Source organism: Triticum urartu, chromosome 4A (assembly GCF_056163025.1).
Source record: "Triticum urartu cultivar PI428250 chromosome 4A, HENAU_Tu73, whole genome shotgun sequence".
NCBI lineage: Eukaryota > Viridiplantae > Streptophyta > Magnoliopsida > Poales > Poaceae > Triticum > Triticum urartu.
Window position 1 is genome coordinate 70,441,553 of NC_141876.1, and position 23,444 is coordinate 70,464,996.

The 23,444-nt window shown below is 45.4% G+C and overlaps 1 protein-coding gene across 1 annotated transcript; it reads left to right on the forward strand.

Moving 5' to 3' along the window:
* Positions 1 to 9,633: 9,633 nt before the first annotated feature.
* On the forward strand, positions 9,634 to 11,067 carry LOC125550717 (F-box/kelch-repeat protein At2g44130-like). The gene has a single exon (XM_048713786.2). The coding sequence runs from the start codon at positions 9,697 to 9,699 to the stop codon at positions 10,807 to 10,809; it is 1,113 nt and encodes a 370-aa protein (XP_048569743.1). The 5' UTR covers positions 9,634 to 9,696; the 3' UTR covers positions 10,810 to 11,067.
* The last annotated feature ends 12,377 nt before the right edge of the window (positions 11,068 to 23,444 follow it).

Below are 23,444 nucleotides of genomic sequence, written 5' to 3' on the forward strand. Positions count from 1 at the left end.
TGCACTAGAGTCAATAATCTAGATTACACAGTAATGATTTTAACACCCATGGAGCCTTGGTGCTGATCATGTTTTGCTCGTGGAAGAGGCTTAGTCAGCGGGTCTTCAACATTCAGATCCGTATGTATCTTGCAAATTTCTATGTCTCCCACTTGGACTAAATCCAGAATGGAATTGAAGCGTCTCTTGATGTGTTTGGTTTTCTTGTGAAATCTGGATTCCTTCGCCAAGGCAATTGCACCAGTATTGTCACAAAAGATTTTCATTGGACCCGATGCACTAGGTATGACACCTAGATCGGATATGAACTCCTTCATCCAGATTCCTTCATTTGCTGCTTCCGAAGCATCTATGTACTCCGCTTCACATGTAGATCCCGCCACGATGCTTTCTTTAGAACTGCACCAACTGACAGCTCCACCGTTCAGTAAAAACACGTATCCGGTTTGCGATTTAGAATCGTCCTGATCAGTGTCAAAGCTTGCATCAACGTAACCATTTACGATGAGCTCTTTGTCACCTCCATATACGAGAAACATATCCTTAGTCCGTTTCAGGTATTTCAGGATGTTCTTGACCGCTGTCCAATGATCCACTCCTGGATTACTTTGGTACCTTCCTGCTAGACTTATAGCAAGGCACACATCAGGTCTGGTACACAGCATTGCATACATGATAGAGCCTATGGCTGAAGCATAGGGAACATCTTTCATTTTCTCTCTATCTTCTGCGGTGGTCGGACATTGAGTCTTACTCAACTTCACACCATGTAACACAGGCAAGAATCCTTTCTTTGCTTGATCCATTTTGAACTTCTTCAAAACCTTGTCAAGGTATGTGCTTTGTGAAAGTCCAATTAAGCGTCTTGATCTATCTCTATAGATCTTAATGCCCAATATGTAAGCAGCTTCACCGAGGTCTTTCATTGAAAAACTCTTATTCAAGTATCCCTTTATGCTATCCAGAAATTCTATATCATTTCCAATCAATAATATGTCATCCACATATAATATCAGAAATGCTACAGAGCTCCCACTCACTTTCTTGTAAATACAGGCTTCTCCAAAAGTCTGTACAAAACCAAATGCTTTGATCACACTATCAAAGCGTTTATTCCAACTCCGAGAGGCTTGCACCAGTCCATAAATGGATCGCTGGAGCTTGCACACTTTGTTAGCTCCCTTTGGATCGACAAAACCTTCTGGTTGCATCATATACAACTCTTCTTCCAGAAATCCATTCAGGAATGCAGTTTTGACATCCATTTGCCAAATTTCATAATCATAAAATGCGGCAATTGCTAACATGATTCGGACAGACTTAAGCATCACTACGGGTGAGAAGGTCTCATCGTAGTCAATCCCTTGAACTTGTCGAAAACCTTTTGCAACAATTTGAGCTTTGTAGACAGTAACATTACCGTCAGCGTCAGTCTTTTTCTTGAAGATCCATTTATTCTCAATTGCTTGCCGATCAACGGGCAAGTCAACCAAAGTCCACACTTTGTTCTCATACATGGATCCCATCTCAGATTTCATGGCTTCTAGCCATTTTGCGGAATCTGGGCTCACCATCGCTTCTTCATAGTTCGTAGGTTCATCATGATCTAGTAGCATGACTTCCAGAACAGGATTACCGTACCACTCTGGTGCGGATCTTACTCTGGTTGATCTACGAGGTTCGATAGTAACTTGATCTGAAGTTTCATGATCATTATCATTAGCTTCATCATTAATTGGTGTAGGTGTCACAGAAACCGGTTTCTGTGACGTACTACTTTCCAATAAGGGAGCAGGTACAGTTACCTCATCAAGTTCTACTTTTCTCCCACTCACTTCTTTCGAGAGAAACTCCTTCTCTAGAAAAACTCTGAATTTAGCAACAAAAGTTTTGCCTTCGGATCTGTGATAGAAGGTGTACCCAACAGTCTCCTTTGGGTATCCTATGAAGACACATTTCTCCGATTTGGGTTCGAGCTTATCAGGTTGAAGATTTTTCACATAAGCATCGCAGCCCCAAACTTTCAGAAACGACAACTTTGGTTTCTTGCCAAACCACAGCTCATAAGGCGTCGTCTCAACGGATTTTGATGGTGTCCTATTTAACGTGAATGCAGCCGTCTCTAAAGTATAACCCCAAAATGATAATGGTAAATCAGTAAGAGACATCATAGATCGCACCATATCTAATAAAGTACGATTACGACATTCGGACACATCATTACACTGTGGTGTTCCGGGTGGCGTGAGTTGCGAAACTATTCCGCATTGTTTCAAATGTAGACCAAACTCGTAACTCAAATATTCTCCTCCACGATCAGATCGTAGAAACTTTATTTTCTTGTTACGATGATTTTCAACTTCACTCTGAAATTCTTTGAACTTTTCAAATGTTTCAGACTTATGTTTCATTAATTAGATATACCCATATCTGCTTAAATCATCTATGAAGGTGAGAAAATAACGATATCCGCCACGAGCCTCAACATTCATTGGACCACATACATCTGTATGTATGATTTCCAACAAATCCGTTGCTCTCTCCATAGTACCGGAGAACGGTGTTTTAGTCATCTTACCCATGAGGCACGGTTCGCAAGTACCAAGTGATTCATAATCAAGTAGTTCCAAAAGTCCATCAGCATGGAGTTTCTTCATGCGCTTTACACCGATATGACCTAAACGGCAGTGCCACAAATAAGTTGCACTTTCATTATCAACTCTGCATCTTTTGATTTCAACATTATGAATATGTGTATCATTACTATCGAGATTCATCAAAAATAGACCACTCTTCAAGGGTGCATGACAATAAAAGATATTACTCATATAAATAGAACAACCATTATTCTCTGATTTAAATGAATAACCGTCTCGCATCAAACAAGATCCAGATATAATGTTCATGCTCAACGCTGGCACCAAATAACAATTATTTAGGTCTAATACTAATCCCGTAGGTAGATGTCGAGGTAGCGTGCCGACCGCGATCACATCGACTTTGGAACCATTTCCCACGCGCATCGTCACCTCGTCCTTAGCCAATCTTCGCTTAATCCGTAGCCCCTGTTTCGAGTTGCAAATGTTAGCAACAGAACTAGTATCAAATACCCAGGTGCTACTGCGAGCATTAGTAAGGTACACATCAATAACATGTATATCACATATACCTTTGTTCACTTTGCCATCCTTCTTATCCGCCAAATACTTGGGGCAGTTCCGCTTCCAGTGACCAGTCTGCTTCCAGTAGAAGCACTCAGTCTTAGGCTTAGGTCCAGACTTGGGTTTCTTCTCCTGAGCAGCAACTTGTTTGCTGTTCTTCTTGAAGTTCCCTTTCTTCTTCCCTTTGCCCTTTTTCTTGAAACTGGTGGTCTTATTAACCATCAACACTTGATGCTCCTTCTTGATTTCTACCTCCGCGGCTTTTAGCATCGCGAAGAGCTCGGGAATAGTTTTATTCATCCCTTGCATATTATAGTTCATCACGAAGCTTTTGTAGCTTGGTGGCAGTGATTGAAGAACTCTGTCAATGACACTATCAACAGGAAGATTAACCCCCAGTTGAGTCAAGTGATTATGATACCCAGACATTTTGAGTATATGTTCACTGACAGAACTATTCTCCTCCATCTTGCAGCTATAGAACTTATTGGAGACTTCATATCTCTCAATCTGGGCATTTGCTTGAAATATTAACTTCAACTCCTGGAACATCTCATATGCTCCATGACGTTCAAAACGTCGTTGAAGACCCAGTTCTAAGCCGTAAAGCATGGCACACTGAACTATCGAGTAGTCATCAGCTTTGCTCTGCCAGACGTTCATAACATCTGGTGTCGCTCCTGCAGCAGGCTTGGCACTTAGCGGTGCTTTCAGGACGTAATTCTTCTGTGCAGCAATGAGGATAATCCTCAATTTACGGACCCGGTCCGTGTAATTGCTACCATCATCTTTCAACTTTGCTTTCTCAAGGAACGCATTAAAATTCAACGGAACAACAGCATGAGCCATCTATCTACAATCAAACATAGACAAGCAAGATACTATCAGGTATTAAGTTCATGATAAATTTAAGTTCAATTAATCATATTACTTAAGAACTCGCACTTAGAAAGACATCCCTCTAATCTTCTAAGTGATCACGTGATCCAAATCAACTAAACCATAACCGATCATCACGTGAGATGGAGTAGCTTTCAATGGTGAACATCAATATGTTGATCATATCTACTATATGATTCACGCTCGACCTTTCGGTCTCCGTGTTCCGAGGCCATATCTGTTATATGCTAGGCTCGTCAAGTTAAACCTGAGTATTTCGTGTGTGCAACTGTTTTGCACCCGTTGTATTTGAACGTAGAGCCTATCACACCTGATCATCACGTGGTGTCTCAGCATGAAGAACTTTCACAACGATGCATACTTAGGGAGAACACTTATACTTTGATAATTTAGTGGGGGATCATCTTATAATGCTACCGTCAATCAAAGCAAGATAAGATTCATAAAAGATAAACATCACATGCAATCAATATAAGTGATATGATATGGCCATCATCATCTTGTGCTTGTGATCTCCATCTCTGAAGCACCTTCATGATCACCACCGTCACCGGCGCGACACCTTGATCACCATCGTAGCATCGTTGTCGTCTCGCCAATATTATGCTTCCACGACTATCGCTACCGCTTAGTGATAAAGTAAAGCATTACAGCGCAATTGCATTGCATACAATAAAGCGACAACCATATGGATCCTGCCAGTTGCCGATAACTCGGTTACAAAACATGATCATCTCATACAATAAAATTTAGCATCATGTCTTGACCATATCACATCACAACATGCCCTGCAAAAACAAGTTAGACGTCCTCTACTTTGTTGTTGCAAGTTTTACGTGGCTGCTACGGGCTTAGCAAGAACTATTCTTACCTATGCATCAAAACCACAACGGTAGTTTGTCAAGTTGGTGTTGTTTAACCTTCGCAAGGGCCGGGTGTAGCCACACTTGGTTCAACTAAAGTTGGAGAAACTGATACCCGCCAGCCACCTGTGTGCAAAGCACGTCGGTAGAACCAGTCTCGCGTAAGCGTACGCGTAATGTCGGTCCGGGCCGCTTCATCCAACAATACCGCCGAACCAAAGTATGACATGCTGGTAAGCAGTATGACTTATATCGCCCACAACTCACTTGTGTTCTACTCGTGCACAACATCAACGCATAAAACCTAGGCTCGGATGCCACTGTTGAGGAACGTAGTAATTTCAAAAAAATTCCTACGCACACGCGAGATCATGGTGATGCATAGCAACGAGAGGGGAGAGTGTTGTCTACGTACCCTCGTAGACCGGCAACGGAAGTGTTGACACAACGTAGAGGAAGTAGTCGTACGTCTTCCCGATCCGACAGATCCAAGTACCGAACGTATGGCACCTCCGAGTTCTGCACACGTTCAACTCGGTGACGTCCCTCGAGTTCCGATCCAGCAAAACGTTGAGGGAGAGTTTCGTCAGCACGACGACGTGATGACGGTGATGATGTTCTACCGAAGCAGGGCTTCGCCTAAACACCGCTACGATATGACCGAGGTGAATATGGTGGAAGGGGGCACCGCACACGGCTAAGGAACGATCACGAGGATCAACTTGTGTGTCATGGGGTGCCCCCTTGCCTCGGTATATAAAGGAGGGAGAGGGGGAGGTGCGACCGGCCCTATGGGTGCGCCTGGAGGAGTCCTACTCCAACCGGGAGTAGGACTCCCCCCTCTTGCCTTGTTGGAAAAGGAAGGAGGAAGGGAGAAAGAGGAAAGGGGGGCGCCGCCCCCTTCCTTGTCCTATTCGGACTAGGGGGGAGGGGGCGCGCGGCCTGCCCTGGCCGGCCCTCCTCTTCTCCCTTATGGCCCATGTAGGCCCAATAACCCCCAGGGGGGTTCCGGTAACCCCCCGGTACTCCGGTAAAATCCCGATTTCACCCGAAACGTTTCTGATATCCAAATATAGGCTTCCAATATATCAATCTTTATGTCTTGACCATTTCGAGACTCCTCGTCATGTCCGTGATCACATCCGGGACTCCGAACAACCTTCGGTACATCAAAACACAAAAACCCTAATTACGATCGTCACCGAACTTTAAGCATGCGGACCCTACGGGTTCGAGAACTATGTGGACATGACCGAGACACGTCTCCGGTCAATAACCAATAGCGAAACCTGGATGCTCATATTGGCTCCTACATATTCTACGAAGATCTTTATCGGTCAGACCGCATAACAACATACGTTGTTCCCTTTGTCATCGGTATGTTACTTGCCCGAGATTCGATCGTCGGTATCTCAATACCTAGTTCAATCTCGTTACCAGCAAGTCTCTTTACTCGTTCCATAATACATCATCCTGCAACTAACTTATTAGTTGCAATGCTTGCAAGGCTTGAGTGATGTGCATTACCGAGAGGGCCCAGAGATACCTCTCCGACAATCGGAGTGACAAATCCTAATCTCGAAATACGCCAACCCAACAAGTACCTTCAGAGACACCTGTAGAGCACCTTTATAATCACCCAGTTACGTTGTGACGTTTGGTAGCACACAAAGTGTTCCTCCGATAAACGGGAGTTGCATAATCTCATAGTCATAGGAACATGTATAAGTTATGAAGAAAGCAATAGCAACAAACTAAACGATCAAGTGCTAAACTAACGGAATGGGTCAAGTCAATCACATCATTCTCCTAATGATGCGATCCCGTTAATCAAATGACAACTCATGTCTATGGTTAGGAAACATAACCATCTTTGATTAACGAGCTAGTCAAGTAGAGGCATACTAGTGACTCTCTGTTTTTGTCTATGTATTCACACATGTATTATGTTTCCGGTTAATACAATTCTAGCATGAATAATAAACATTTATCATGATATAAGGAAATAAATAATAACTTTATTATTGCCTCTAGGGCATATTTCCTTCAATTTCTATATATGTCTGGGATGTAGTGAAATGTGTGTTGGGTCAAGATAAATATATTATCGATCTCAAAGTTTTGTAATTGGGTATGTGATTTTATTGGTGGATGTAGGTGTGTAATGGTCTTTATGGAAGGTTATAAATGCACCTTGTTCTAGAATGAATCACTTTATTACCCTACTATCATTATGTCACAAATTTCTTATTGGTTAGCATATTTCTCCGAGTTACATAATAAAGAAACTTTAATACAATATCGCCAATGGGCAAGAAATCTGCATCATTTACTTTTGAGTTGCTTCATACAAGATAGGGTTGGGCGCGTTGGTAAGGATAATTGCTGGGTAAAAACAAGTGGGGGTTGGAGGAGATGCGAATAGATATTTTAACATCATGAAGTATGACTTTCTATTTGTTTATATGATCAAGGAGAAGAGCCTGCCTAGAGTACTTCTAACATCTCCAATATGTTTCCTTCTGATTATTCTTCTAAAATTGTATTAAGAACCATTTTGATGTTAGGGCAGGATGTATACCCACACTAGAGTTATCGCAGACCTTGCGGATGCTTGATTTATCAAATTGGTGCAAATGAAACCAGAGGGGTTAATTATGCTCATTACATTCGATAAAGAGAGAAAAGCAAAAAAAATTTGGATGTTTTCCCGGGATAACAACACATGGATGGCGGATAGGAGTATGAAGAGTTTTTGTTTACTTTCACTTTTGACAGTGGTAGATTTGTAAACGCATTTTATGTTGGCGTAAAGCCCACCCCGGCGATGTTTCAACTTTTTTAGGCCAAAAATCTGACTTACTTAGTTTAGAGAAGATGTTACATCATGACAAAAGAAATTGGAATAAATCTGACGAGCAAATAAACGTTGCCATACTCTAAAGTTCTATCAAAACATTTTGAAGACGCCATCTCTAGTTATCAATCTCATGTCGGTGCTCTTTCTTGCACCAGTAAAGAACTAATAGAAGGTTATATTTGCATAAGCTTGACTAACCTTAGAAAATTTCATAGTTGCACAAGACGCCCACCATAAGTGGTGAGGATTATAAAAAATCTGATGATGTAAAACGCATTGTGACTAGGGACATACATGTCATAAGCTTTGCTATGCACTGCTTCATCACCCGATCGCCGAAGGAACTGAGATTTCAAAACTCAAGTAACACCGAAGGAGAAGGCCATGGCAAAAATGGAGTGGAACTAGAGAAACTAAGACACCACTAGCTTCTAGACATCAACCATGAATGTCACACAAGGATGGAGGACCATTAATTCACAACACGACACTGACGGTTGGCATATAGCCGCTAAGAACAATTCTAGCAGAGTCGCCATAATGCATATCGAACACACACAATAATGTTCTGGAGGCTGGCAATGTTGTGCACAAACACATAACTGCCATATATTGAGCCTACACAAAAAATCTCCAGGTGGGACCCGTTTGTCATTCGCTATCAAGAATTATATCTTCTCCATCTCACCCAATAACAATTGAAAAAACTTTGAACTGTATTTTAACAAGGATTTCAATAAAGATTCCTAGTATGATTTGAACAACGAGACTACTGCTAACTTATTGACGGCATATTCCTTCGTTTGGAAGTGAACTCTCAAATGAAGCATGCTTCGGCTTCTTCCATTGCGGTGGTTTACGAACACATGACATCCTTGATACGTGAGAAGGCCACGACGACCATAACGGTAGCCCTCCGTGAGCGTAGCTTCCCTCTCTGCCAAGGCGGTCGTCGTCATGCAGAAAAGGTAGTAATAGGTGGCTGGGAGGCGCTTCGGCCCAACGGCTGATTCAGCCTTGTGGGGTGCCTCCTTCTCGACCCACTCAAACCGTTTCCACATCCTCTCTCGAAACTTTCTCCTGGCGTGATCTTCTTTAGTCTCGCTGGGAAAAGCCTTGTGGGAAAGGCTCGCCCGCTGTGACATGACCGATGTGGGGTGAGTGTGGCGGCGATGGGGAAGATGAGGGAGAAGTGACGCCCGCGAAAAGAGGAGATGTGTGAGAGGTGGCACCGCTGAGCAAGAGTGGACCGATTTATACCCGGAATGGCCGCGTTCCAGCGGTAAACGTGGCTGAATTTGGCGTATTTGCATGAATTCCGTGCTTTTGTTGGACCTGCTTTTGGAATCTCAAATGCCAACCGGAAGGTTATTACGGGAATTCAGTACTTATGGAGATTTGCCAGAATTACTCTAATAGCAAAAATTAAATGACAAAAAAAAATCAAAAGTACACACGCTTGGGAGACCCAAGACTACTCCCTCTCCCATCTGCTACACCGGCGTAGATGGAAAATGGAGGACGCAGGCGCGTGGTCTAGGGTTTCGCTCGGCTGTTGCTTTGCGAAATACTTATAAAGATGCTTCGAATTTTATATGAAAATGCGTTACGAACAAAATGCGTATTTAAAACAAAAGGTTCGATCGTAGCAAAGAATCAAGCAAGCGAAGAAGCCTCGACAGAGATCGGTCGCAGTCGGTGCTGTCGTCGGTGCGCGGTGAACTGCATTTCGACTGGCGCCAGTGCACTGAATTTTCTTTTCTTCAATATAAACCTTTCGATGTGTCCTCAGCTCCAATCACGCCGCGCCACGTGCCACCCCCAGCGCTCTATTTAATGCCACCCTTCCGCCGAGCCGGAGAGCCATCCATCTCCATTCCCAACCCCGATCCCAATCCCAGAGATAACGAAGATGAGGAACCAGAAGAGCCGTGTCCAGGAGTGCAAGGTCGAGCACGTCGACCTCATCCCGGGCATGCCGGACGACGTCGCCGTCGACTGCCTGGCGCGCGTCCCGCACGCCTCCTTCCGCTCGATGCGGGGCGTCTGCCGCGGCTGGAACACCGCCGCCGCCGCGCCGGACTTCGCGCTGGCGCGCGCCGAGGCCGGCGCCAACGAGGACCTGGTCTACCTGCTGCAGTTCGGGAACCCGGCGGCCGCGGACGCGGATGGGGCCGCGCCGGAGAACGCCCAGGCGTACGGCGTGTCGGTGTACAACGTCACCACCGGCGAGTGGCGCCGGGAGGGCGCCGCGCCGCCCGTGCCGATGTTCGCGCAGTGCGCGGCCGTGGGGAGCCGCCTCGCCGTGCTGGGCGGGTGGGACCCCGAGACCTTCGAGCCCGTGGCGGACGTGCACGTGCTCGACGCCTCCACCGGCGTGTGGCGCCGCGGCGCGCCCATGCGGTCGGCGCGGTCCTTCTTCGCCTGCGCCGAGGCCGGCGGCAAGATCTACGTCGCGGGAGGCCACGACAAGCTCAAGAACGCGCTGAAGACGGCGGAGGCGTACGACGCGGGCGCCGACGCCTGGGACCCGCTCCCGGACATGTCCGAGGAGCGCGACGAGTGCGACGGCATGGCCACCGTCGCCGGCGACCGGTTCCTGGCTGTGAGCGGGTACCGCACGGGCCGCCAGGGCGGGTTCGAGCGCGACGCCGAGTGGTTCGACCCGGCGTCCCGCGAGTGGCGCCGGCTGGAGCGCGTGCGCGCGCCGCCGTCGGCGGCGCACGTGGTGGTGCGCGGCCGGGTGTGGTGCATCGAGGGCACGGCCGTGATGGAGTACCGCGGGGAGCGGCGCAGCTGGCGCGAGGTCGGGCCGTCCCCGCCGGGGCTCAAGGCCGGCACTGCGCGCGCGGTCGCCGTCGGTGGCGGCGAGCGCGTGGTGGTGACCGGCGCCATCGAGTCCGAGGGCGGAGGCACCGGGCACGCGCTGTGGGTGTTCGACGTCAAGTCCAAGAGCTGGACCGTGGTGCGCCCACCGCCGCAGTTCGCTGGCTTCGTCTTCTCCATTGGATCCGTGCGCGTGTGATGTCTCGGACCGCTCTCCTGTCCAAGGAGACTTCTTGGTAGCCATGTCATGTGTGCGAGAGATGAGCGGAAGGCAGAGATGCTAGTAGTCGACGGCATGTCGGCATAGAAGGCGAAGAGAGGTAGTGTAGTTAGCTCAGCTGTGTTCATCTGCCTCTGTTGCAGTTGCAGAACTGAATTCCTGGTCGTATGGTTGAACTGATGGATCAAGGGTGTAGTAATCCTTGTTTTTCGAATCTATAGAGGTTGGATTACCTGATGGTTCTTGGCAAGCAACATTTATCCGTCTCCTCCAGTCAAAAATACTTACGTTGGGAACAGGTAAAAACAGGCAAACACTGTGGGTTCGGGGATACATCTCATGAGAGTAACAACCAAATATGCCTTTGAGAAACACGAAAATATAAAGCGAAACGGATTCTTGAGCGTTAGCTTGCCTTCCTCGACTCTGTTCTTAGCATTTCACAATGCAGTAAGTGTAACTTGAAGAACACGCAGTGGGCGCCCCTCACCGTGGATCCTCCTAGTAAATCCTCCGTGGCTTTTGTTTCTCCCTGTGGACGATCTTTAACGGTGTCCGGTTGGTTTAATGCAATGTCAAGCGCAGCTACGAAAAGAGGGCAAAGGCGATCGTGAAAACCTAGCCGCCTCTCTTTCTCGCCGTTGTCCGAGGGAGGTTCGATTCAGGGGTGGCTTGCTGGTAACTGCTGGAGGGTTGCCGCGGTCAGAGAAGAAGACAAGGGCTTAAAGAGCATCTTCAACAGGCGCAAAATAATTTTTACACCGTTGAAATAGTATTTTTTTTATGTGCAGCAGAGCGCTGGCTCCGGCGGTCACTGTAAAAAATGGCGCGCGTGAGCAGCTTCAGCAGACGCTGCAAAAAACGGCGCGCGCCAGCAAGCGGTACTACCATGCAACACATGCGAATAGCATATAGATAAAATTCAAATAACATAGTTCAAGCCCAGTACCACAAACTAGTACATACGGTACAAATAAAAATAGATAAAAACGATACTTATGATGCAAATATACTAGAAACTACTCCTCATTATCGTCCTCCTCCTCGGTGGTGTAGTCCGATGATAGAAACGTGTCATCCCACCGAGGATCATTGTCGTCAAAGGTCGACGCCAATCCCAGTTCACACTACGCTATCGCCATTGCCTTCCGCGCACGCCTGTCTGCCCGTTCCACGGCTCGCAGTGCAGAAGTCGTTCTCGGCGGCGACATCCTCCGGGAAACGTTGGTGCCACTCCGCCATGGCATCCTTGTCCACCTCGGCATGAGGAGGCGGCGCTCCCGCCTATGCTGGATGCGGCGGTCCTTGTCGGTGATTAGCAGCGGCGGAGGCGCGAGGTCCTGCACCTGCTGGTGCGTCCGAGCATCCGAGAAATTCATCTGCAAATGTGGCCGGTTGAGGCGTGATACGTCTCCGTCGTATCTATTTTTCCAAACACTTTTGCCCTTGTTTTGGACTCTAACTTGCATGATTTGAATGGAACTAATCCGGACTGACGTTGTTTTCAGCATAATTACCATGGTGTTATTTATGTGCAGAAACAAACGTTCTCGGAATGACCTGGAACTTCACGGAGCAACTTTTTGGAAAATATAAAAAATACCTGCAAAAGATGAAAGGCCAGGGGGCCCCACCACCTGTCCACGAGGCTGGGGGGCGCGCCCCTACCTCATGGGCCCCTGGTGCCTCTCCAACTCCAACTCTATATTGTGTTTCGAGGAGAAAAAAATCAGAGAGAAGAATTCATCGTGTTTTACGATGCGGAGCCGCCGCCAAGCCCTAAAACCTCTCGTGAGGGCTGATCTGGAATTCGTTCGGGGCTCCGGAGAGGGGAATCCGTCGCCATCGTCATCATCAACCATCCTCCATCACCAATTTCATGATGCTCACCGCCGTGCGTGAGTAATTCCATCGTGGGCTTGCTGGACGGTGATGGATTGGACGTGATCTATCATGTAATCGAGTTAGGTTTGCTAGGGTTTGATCCCTAGTATCCACTATGTTTTGAGATTGATGTTGCTATGACTTTGCTATGCTTAATGCTTGTCACTAGGGCCCGAGTGCCATGATTTCAGATCTGAACCTATTATGTTTTCATCAATATATGAGTGTTCTTGATCCTATCTTGCAAGTCTATAGTCACCTATTATGTGTTATGATCCGTTAACCCCGAAGTGATAATAATCGGGATACTTACCGGTGATGACCGTAGTTTGAGGAGTTCATGTATTCACCATGTGTTAATGCTTTGTTCCGGTACTCTATTAAAAGGAGGCCTTAATATCCCTTAGTTTTCGTAAGGACCCCGCTGCCACGGGAGGGTAGGACAAAAGATGGCATGCAAGTTCTTTTCCATAAGCACGTATGACTATGCTCGGAATACATGCCTACATTATATCAATGAACTGGAGCTAGTTCTATGTCACCCTAGGTTATGACTGTTACATGATGAACCGCATCCAGCATAATTCTTCATCACCGATCCATTGCCTACGAGCTTTCCATACATTGTTCTTCGCTTATTTACTTTCCCGTTGTTATTGCTATCACCACTACAAAATACCAAAAACTTTGCTTTTACTACGGTTACCTTTTGCTACCGTTACCACTACTATCATAGTACTTTGCTACTAAATACTTTGCTGCATATATTAAGTTTCCAGGTGTGGTTGAATTGACAACTCAGCTGCTAATACTTGAGAGTATTATTTGGCTCCCCTTGTGTCGAATCAATAAATTTGGGTTGAATACTTTACCCTCGAAAACTGTTGCGATCCCCTATACTTGTGCGTTATCAAGACTATTTTCTGGCGCCGTTGCCGGGGAGCATAGCTCTATTCTTTGAGTCACTTGGGATTTATATCTGTTTATCATTATGAAGAAATTGAAAGATCCAAAAACCAAGATTTATCCCTCAACTACGAGGGGAGGTAAGGAACTACCATCTAGCTCTGCACTTGATTCACCTTCTGTTTTGAGTAAGCTTGCGACACCTAAAACTGCTTCTGCTATTCGTTCTGATATGTTGCATGTTATTGATGATGCCACTTCTGCTATACATGATACTTATGATGAAACTATTTCTATGCTTGATACTACTATGCCACTTGGTGAATTTCTTGATGAACAACTTGCTAGGGCTAGAGAGATTGAAAATATTGAATCTGATAATACTGGTGAAATTGATGATGAAGACTTGCCTGTTATTCCTGAGGGTTATGTTTTTGATCAAGAAGCCTCTTTAGCTATTTTAGCTTGCAAAGATAGATACGAACTTAAGAGGTTATTAGCTAAATGGAACAAGCAATCTCTAAATGCTAGGATGAAACCTGACCCTGCTATTGCTACTTCACCTATCTGTGTTACCGATAAGGATTATGAATTCTCTGTTGATCCTGATATAATTACTTTGGTTGAATCTGATCCTTTTCACGGTTATGAATCTGAAACTGTTGTGGCACATCTTACTAAATTAAATGATATAGCCACCCTATTCACGACTGATGAGAGAACTCGTTACTTTTATATCCTTAAAATATTTCCGTTCTCATTAAAGGGTGATGCTAAGATATGGTTTAATTCTCTTGATCCTGGTTGTGTGCGTAGTCCCCAAGATATGATTTATTACTTCTCTGCTAAATATTTCCCTGCTCATAGGAAACAAGCTGCTTTGAGGGATATATATAATTTTGTGAAAATTAAAGAAGAGAGTCTCCCACAAGCTTGGGGGAGGCTTCTCCAATTACTTAATGCTTTGCCTGATCATCCTCTTAAGAAAAATGAAATACTTGATATCTTTTATAATGGACTAACCGATGCCTCCAGAGATTACCTGGATAGTTGTGCTGGTTCTGTTTTCAGGGAAAGAACACCGGATGAAGCTGAAATTCAATTGAATAATTTGTTGACAAATGAAAATAATTGGACACCTCCAGAGCCAATTCCTGAGCCTATTCCTAAACCAACTCCGAAGAAGAGGGGTATTCTATTTCTTAGTCCTGAAGATATGCAAGAGGCAAAGAAATCTATGAAAGAAAAAGGTATTGAAGCTGAAGATGTTAAGAATTTACCTCCTATTGAAGAAATACACGGTCTTAATTTACCGCCTATTGAAGGAACATATGATCTTGATGTTGGAAATATGCCCTAGAGGCAATAATAAATTGATTATTATTATATTTCTTTGTTCATGATAATCGTTTATTATCCATGCTATAATTGTATTGATAGGAAACTCAGATACATGTGTGGATACATAGACAACACCATGTCCCTAGTAAGTCTCTAGTTGACTAGCTCGTTGATCAATAGATGGTTACGGTTTCCTGACCATGGACATTGAATGTCATTGATAACGGGATCACATCATTAGAAGAATGATGTGATGGACAAGACCCAATCCTAAGCATAGCACTAGATCGTGTAGTTCGTATGCTAAAGCTTTTCTAATGTCAAGTATCATTTCCTTGGACCATGAGATTGTGCAACTCCCGGGTACCGTAGGAATGCTTTGGGTGTATCAAACGTCACAACGTAACTGGGTGACTATAAAGGTGCATTACAGGTATCTCCGAAAGTATCTGTTGGGTTGGCACGAATCGAGACTGGGATTTGTCACTCCGTGTAAGTGGAGAGGTATCTCTGGGCCCACTCGGTAGGACATCATCATATGCGCAATGTGACCAAAGAGTGGATCACAGGATGATGTGTTACGGAACGAGTAAAGAGACTTGCCGGTAACGAGATTGAACTAGGTATTGGATTCCGACGATCGAATCTCGGGCAAGTAACATACCGATAGACAAAGGGAATTGTATACGGGATTGATTAAAGTCCTTGACATCGTGGTTCATCCGATGAGATCATCGTGGAACATGTGGGAGCCATCATGGGTATCCAGATCCCGCTATTGGTTATTGACCGGAGAACGTCTCGGTCATGTCTGCATGTCTCCCGAACCCGTAGGGTCTACACACTTAAGGTTCGATGACGCTAGGGTTATAAAGGAAGCTTGTATGTGGTTACCGAATGTTGTTCGGAGTCCCGGATGAGATCCCGGACATCACGAGGAGTTCCGGAATGGTTCGGAGGTAAAGATTTATACATAGGAAGTCCTGTTTCGGCCATCGGGACAAGTTTCGGGGTCATCGGTATTGTACCGGGACCACCGGAAGGGTCCCGGGGGCCCACCGGGTGGGGCCACCTACCCCGGGGGGGCCACATGGGCTGTAGGGGGTGCGCCTTGGCCTACATGGGCCAAGGGAACCAGCCCCAAGAGGCCCATGCGCCTGGGGAAACCCTAAAGGAAGAGTCCAAGCAGGGGAAGGCACCTCCTAGGTGCCTTGGGGGGGGGAGGACTCCTCCCCTGGCCGCCGCCCCCTTGGAGATTGGATCTCCTAGGGGCTGGCGCACCCCCCCTTGGGATCCCTATATATAGTGGGGTAGGAGGGCCTCTCAAAAACACACCTTTTGCCTTTGGTGCAGCCCCTCCCTGTCTCCCAAGTTCTTCTCCTCTTCTGCGGTGCTTGGCGAAGCCCTGCAGGATTGCCACGCTCCTCCATCACCACCACGCCGTTGTGCTGCTGCTGGATGGAGTCTTCCTCAACCTCTCCCTCTCTCCTTGCTAGATCAAGGCATGGGAGACGTCTTCGGGCTGTACGTGTGTTGAACGCGGAGGTGTCGTCCGTTCGGCACTAGGATCATCGGTGATTTGAATCACGACGAGTACGACTCCATCAACCCCGTTCACTTGAACGCTTCCGCTTAGCGATCTACAAGGGTATGTAGATGCACTCTCCTTCCCCTCGTTGCTAGTCTCTCCATAGATAGATCTTGGTGACACGTAGGAAAATTTTGAATTTCTGCTACGTTCCCCAACAGTGGCATCATGAGCTAGGTCTATTGCGTAGATTCTATGCACGAGTAGAACAAAAAGTAGTTGTGGGCGTTGATTTTGTTCAATATGCTTGCCGTTACTAGTCTTATCTTGATTCGGCGGCATCGTGGGATGAAGCGGCCCGGACCAACCTTACACGTACTCTTACGTGAGACCGGTTCCACCGACAAACATGCACTAGTTGCATAAGGTGGCTGGCGGGTGTCTGTCTCTCCCACTTTAGTCGGATCGGATTCGATGAACAGGGTCCTTATGAAGGGTAAATAGCAATTGGCATATCACGTTGTGGTCTTTGCGTAGGTAAGAAACGTTCTTGCTAGAAACCCATAGCAGCCACGTAAAACATGCAAACAACAATTAGAGGACGTCTAACTTGTTTTTGCAGGGTATGCTATGTGATGTGATATGGCCAAAAAGTATGTGATGAATGATATATGTGATGTATGAGATTGATCATGTTCTTGTAATAGGAATCACGACTTGCATGTCGATGAGTATGACAACCGGCAGGAGCCTAAGGAGTTGTCTTTATTTATTTATGACCTGCGTGTCAAAATAAACGTCATGTAATTACTTTACTTTATTGCTAACCGTTAGCTGTAGAAGTAGAAGTAATAGTTGGCGAGACAAATTCATGAAGACACGATGATGGAGATCATGATGATGGAGATCATGGTGTCATGCCGGTGACAAGATGATCATGGAGCCCCGAAGATGGAGATCGAAGGAGCTATATGATATTGGCCATATCATGTCACTACTATATAATTGCATGTGATGTTTATTATGTTTATGCATCTTGTTTACTTAGAACGACGGTAGTAAATAAGATGATCCCTCATTAAAATTTCAAGAAGTGTTCTCCCCTAACTGTGCACCGTTGCTACAGTTCGTCGTTTCGAAGCACGCCGTGATGATCGGGTGTGATAGATCCTTACGTTCACATACAACGGGTGTAAGACAGTTTTACACATGCAAAACACTTAGGGTTAACTTGACGAGCCTAGCATGTATAGACATGGCCTCGGAACACAGAAGACCGAAAGGTCGAGCATGAGTCGTATAGAAGATACGATCAACATGAAGATGTTCACCGACGTTGACTAGTCCATCTCACGCACAGATCGGACACGGCCTAGTTGACTCGGATCATGTAATCACTTAGATGACTAGAGGGATGTCTATCTAAGTGGGAGTTCATAAGATGAACTTAATTATCCTGAACATAGTCAAAAAGGATTTTGCAAATTATGTCGTAGCTCGCGTTTTCAGTTCTACTGTTTAGATATGTTCCTAGAGAAAAATTAGTTGAAAGTTGATAGTAGAAATTATGCGGACTAGGTTCGTAAACTGAGGATTGTCCTCATTGCTTCATAGAAGGCTTATGTCCTTAATGCACCGCTCAGTGTGCTGAACCTCGAACGTCATCTGTGGATGTTGCGAACATCTGACATACACATTTTGATAACTACGTGATAGTTCAGTTAAACGGTTTAGAATTGAGGCACCGAAGACGTTTTGAAACGTCGCGAAACATATGAGATGTTTTGAGGGCTGAAATTGGGATTTCAGGCTCGTGCCCACGTCAAGAGGTATAAGACCTCCGACGATTTTCTTAGCCTGCAAACTAAGGGAGAAAAGCTCAATTGTTGAGCTTGTGCTCAGATTGTCTGAGTACAACAATCATTTGAATCAAGTGGGAGTTGATCTTCCAGATAAGATAGTTTTGTTTCTCCGAAGTCATTACCACCAAGCTGCTAGAGCTTCGTGATGAACTATAATGTATCAGGGACATATATGATGATCCTTGAGATATTCGCAATGTTTGACACCGCGAAAGTAGAAATCAAGAAGGAGCATCAATTGTTGATGGTTAGTGAAACCACTAGTTTCAAGAAGGGCAAGGTCAAGAAGGGATACTTCATGACACGGCAATTCAGCTGCTGCTCTAGTGAAGAAACCCAAGGTTGAACCCAAACCCGAGACTAAGTGCTTCTGTAATAAGGGGAACAACCACTGGAGCAGAATTACCCTAGATACTTGGTAGATTAGAAGGCTGGCAAGGTCGATAGAAGTATATTGGATATACATTGTGTTGATGTGTACTTTACTAGTACTCCTAGTAGCACCAGGGTATTAGATACCGGTTCGGTTGCTAAGTGTTAGTAACTCGAAATAAAAGCTACGGAATAAACGGAGACTAGCTAAAGGTGAGCTGACGATATGTGTTGGAAGTGTTCTCAATGTTGATATGATCAAGCATCGCACGCTCCCTCTACCATCGATATTGGTGTTTGCGTTGAGCATAGACATGATTGGATTATGTCTATCGCAATACGGTTATTCATTTAAGGAGAATAATGGTTACTCTGTTTATTTGAATAATACCTTCAATGGTCTTACACCTAAAATGAATGGTTCATTGAATCTCGATCGTAGTGATACACATGTTCATGCCAAAAGATAGTAATGATAGTACCACCTACTTGTGGCACTGCCACGTAAGTCATATCGGTATAAAACGCATGAAGAAGCTCCATGTTGATGGATCTTTGGGCTCACTCGTTTTTGAAAAGTTTGAGACATGCGAACCATGTTTGTTGGTAGATATGCATGAAGAAACTCCATGCAAATGGTCCGTTTGGACTCACTTGATTCACTTGAGGCATGCAAATCATACCACATGGGCAAGATGACTGAAAGCCTCGGTTTTAGTAAAATGGAACTAGAAAGCAAATTGTTGGAAGTAATACATTTTGATGTGTGCAGTCCAATAAGTGCTGAGGCATGTAGTGGATATCGTTATGTTCTTACTTCACAGATGATTTGAGTAAATGTTGAGTATATTTACTTGATGAATCACGAGTCTGAATTATTGAAAGGTTCAAGTAATTTCAGGGTGAAGTTGAAAGATCATCGTGACAAGAGGATAAAATGTCTATGATATGATCATAGAGATGAATATCTGAATTACGAGTTTGGCACAGAATTAAGACATTGTGGAAATTGTTTCACAACTGATACAGCCTGGAACACCATAGTGTGATGGTGTGTCCGAACATCATAACTGCACCCTATTGGATATGATGCATACCATGATGTCTCTTATCGAATTACCACGATAGTTTATGGGTTAGGCATTAGAGACAACCACATTCACTTTAAATAGGGCACCACGTAATTCCGATGAGATGACACCGTATGAACTATGGTTTAGAGAAACCTAAGCTGTCATTTCTTAAAAGTTTGGGGCTGCGACGCTTATGTGAAAAAGTTTCAGGCTGATAAGCTCGAACCCAAAGCGGATAAATGCATCTTCATAGGACACCCAAAACCGTTGGGTATACCTCCTGTCTCAGATCCGAAAGCAATAAGGGATTGTTTCTAGAATCGGGTCCTTTCTCGAGAAAAAGTTTCTCTCGAAAGAATTGAGTGGGAGGATGGTGGAGACTTGATGAGGTTATTGAACCGTCACTTCAACTAGTGTATAGCAGGGCACAAAGAGTTGTTCCTGTGGCACCTACACCAATTGAAGTGGAAGCTTATGATATTTATCATGAGACTTCGGATCAAGTCACTCCCAAACCTCGTGGGATGACAAGGATGCGTATTACTTCAGACTGGTACGTAATCCTGTCTTGGAAGTCATGTTGCTAGACAACGATGAACCTACGAGCTATGGAGAAGCGATGGTGGGCCTGGATTCCGATAAATGGCTCAAGGCCATAAAATCCGAGGTAGGATCCATGTATGGAAACAAAGTGTAGACTTTGACAGAACAGCTCGATGGTCGTAAGGCTGTTGAGTACAGATGGATTTTAAAAAGGAAGACGGACAATGATGGTAAGTATCACCGTTAAGAAAGCTCGACTTGTCGTTAAGATGTTTTCCGACAAGTTCAAGGAGTTGACTACGGTGAGACTTTCTCACTCGTAGCGATGCTAAGAGTCTGTTGGAATTATATTAGCGATTACTGCATTATTTATGAAATCTTGCAGATAGGATGTCAAAACATTGTTTCCTCGACGATTTTCTTGAGGAAAGGATGTATGTGATACAACCGGAAGGTTTTGTCAATCCTGAAAGATGCTAATAAGTATGCAAAGCTCCAGCAATCCTTCTGAGGACTGGAGTAAGCATCTCGGAGTTGGAATGTATGCTTTGATGAGATGATCAAAGATTTTGGGTGTATACAAAGTTTATGAGAAACTGGTATTTCCAAAGAAGTGAGTGGGAGCACTATAGAATTTCTGATGAACATATGTTGTTGATCAGAAATGATGTAGAATTTCTAGAAAGCATGTAGGGTTATTTGGAAAGTGTTTTTCAATGGAAAACCTGGATTAAGCTACTTGAGCATTGAGCATCAAGATCTATAAGGATAGATCAAAATGCTTAATGGTACTTTCAAATGAGCACATACCTTGACATGATCTTGAAGTTGTTCAAGATGGATCAGTCAAAGAAGGAGTTCTTGCCTGAGTTGTAAGGTATGAAGTTAAGACTTAAAGCTTGACCACGGCAGAATAGAGAGAAAGGACGAAGGTCGTCCCCTATGCTTAAGACATAGGCTCTACAGTATGCTATGCTGTGTACCGCACCTGAAGTGTGCCTTGCCATGAGTCAGTCAAGGGGTACCAGAGTGATCCAAGAATGGATCACAGGACAGCGGTCAAAGTTATCCTTAGTAACTAGTGGACTAAGGAATTTTCTCGATTATGGAGGTGGTAAAAGAGTTCGTCATAAAGGGTTACGTCGATGCAAGCTTAACACCTATCCGGATAGCTCTGAGTAGAGATACCGGATGCATATAATGGAGCAACAATTTAGAATAGCTCCAAGTAGAACAGTTATTTGGAATAGCTCCAAATAGAGCGTGGTAGCTACATCTAGGAGATGACATAGAGATTTGTAAAGCACACACGGATCTGAAAGGTTCGGACCCGTTGACTAAAACCTCTCTCACAAGCAACATGATCAAACTAGAACTCATTGAGTGTTAATCACATAGTGATGTGAGCTAGACTACTGACTCTAGTAAACTCTTGGGTGTTAGTCACATGGCGATGTGACCTGTGAGTGTTAATCACATGGCGATGTGAACTAGATTATTGACTCTAGTGCAAGTGGGAGACTGTTGGAAATATGCCCTAGAGGCAATAATAAATTGATTATTATTATATTTCTTTGTTCATGATAATCGTTTATTATCCATGCTATAATTGTATTGATAGGAAACTCAGATACATGTGTGGATACATAGACAACACCATGTCCCTAGTAAGCCTCTAGTTGACTAGCTCGTTGATCAATAGATGGTTACGGTTTCCTGACCATGGACATTGAATGTCATTGATAACGGGATCACATCATTAGGAGAATGATGTGATGGACAAGACCCAATCCTAAGCATAGCACTAGATCGTGTAGTTCGTATGCTAAAGCTTTTCTAATGTCAAGTATCATTTCCTTGGACCATGAGATTGTGCAACTCCCGGGTACCGTAGGAATGCTTTGGGTGTATCAAACGTCACAACGTAACTGGGTGACTATAAAGGTGCATTACAGGTATCTCCGAAAGTATCTGTTGGGTTGGCACGAATCGAGACTGGGATTTGTCACTCCGTGTAAGCGGAGAGGTATCTCTGGGCCCACTCGGTAGGACATCATCATATGCGCAATGTGACCAAAGAGTTGATCACGGGATGATGTGTTACGGAACGAGTAAAGAGACTTGCCGGTAACGAGATTGAACTAGGTATTGGATTCCGACGATCGAATCTCGGGCAAGTAACATACCGATAGACAAAGGGAATTGTATACGGGATTGATTAAAGTCCTTGACATCGTGGTTCATCCGATGAGATCATCGTGGAACATGTGGGAGCCATCATGGGTATCCAGATCCCACTGTTGGTTATTGACCGGAGAACGTCTCGGTCATGTCTGCATGTCTCCCGAACCCGTAGGGTCTACACACTTAAGGTTCGATGACGCTAGGGTTATAAAGGAAGCTTGTATGTGGTTACCGAATGTTGTTCGGAGTCCCGGATGAGATCCCGGACGTCACGAGGAGTTCCGAAATGGTTCGGAGGTAAAGATTTATTTATAGGAAGTCCTGTTTCGGCCATCGGGACAAGTTTCGGGGTCATCGGTATTGTACCGGGACCACCGGAAGGGTTCCGGGGGCCCACCGGGTGGGGCCACCTACCCCGGGGGGGCACATGGGCTGTAGGGGGTGCGCCTTGGCCTACATGGGCCAAGGGCACCAGCCCCAAGAGGCCCATGCGCCTGGGGAAACCCTAAAGGAAGAGTCCCAGCAGGGGAAGGCACCTCCTAGGTGCCTTGGGGGGGGGGGGGGGGAGGACTCCTCCCGTGGCCGCCGCCCCCTTGGAGATTGGATCTCCTAGGGGCTGGCGCACCCCCCCCTTGGGATCCCTATATATAGTGGGGTAGGAGGGCCTCTCAAAAACACACCTTTTGCCTTTGGTGCAGCCCCTCCCTGTCTCCCAAGTTCTTCTCCTCTTCTGCGGTGCTTGGCGAAGCCCTGCAGGATTGCCACGCTCCTCCATCACCACCACGCCATTGTGCTGCTGCTGGATGGAGTCTTCCTCAACCTCTCCCTCTCTCCTTGCTGGATCAAGGCATGGGAGACGTCTTCGGGCTGTATGTGTGTTGAACGCGGAGGTGCCGTCCGTTCGGCACTAGGATCATCGGT

Excerpts from the sequence above, each read along its gene's own strand:
- LOC125550717 (XM_048713786.2), top strand. The coding sequence starts at position 9,697 with ATGAGGAACCAGAAGAGCCGTGTCCAGGAGTGCAAGGTCGAGCACGTC.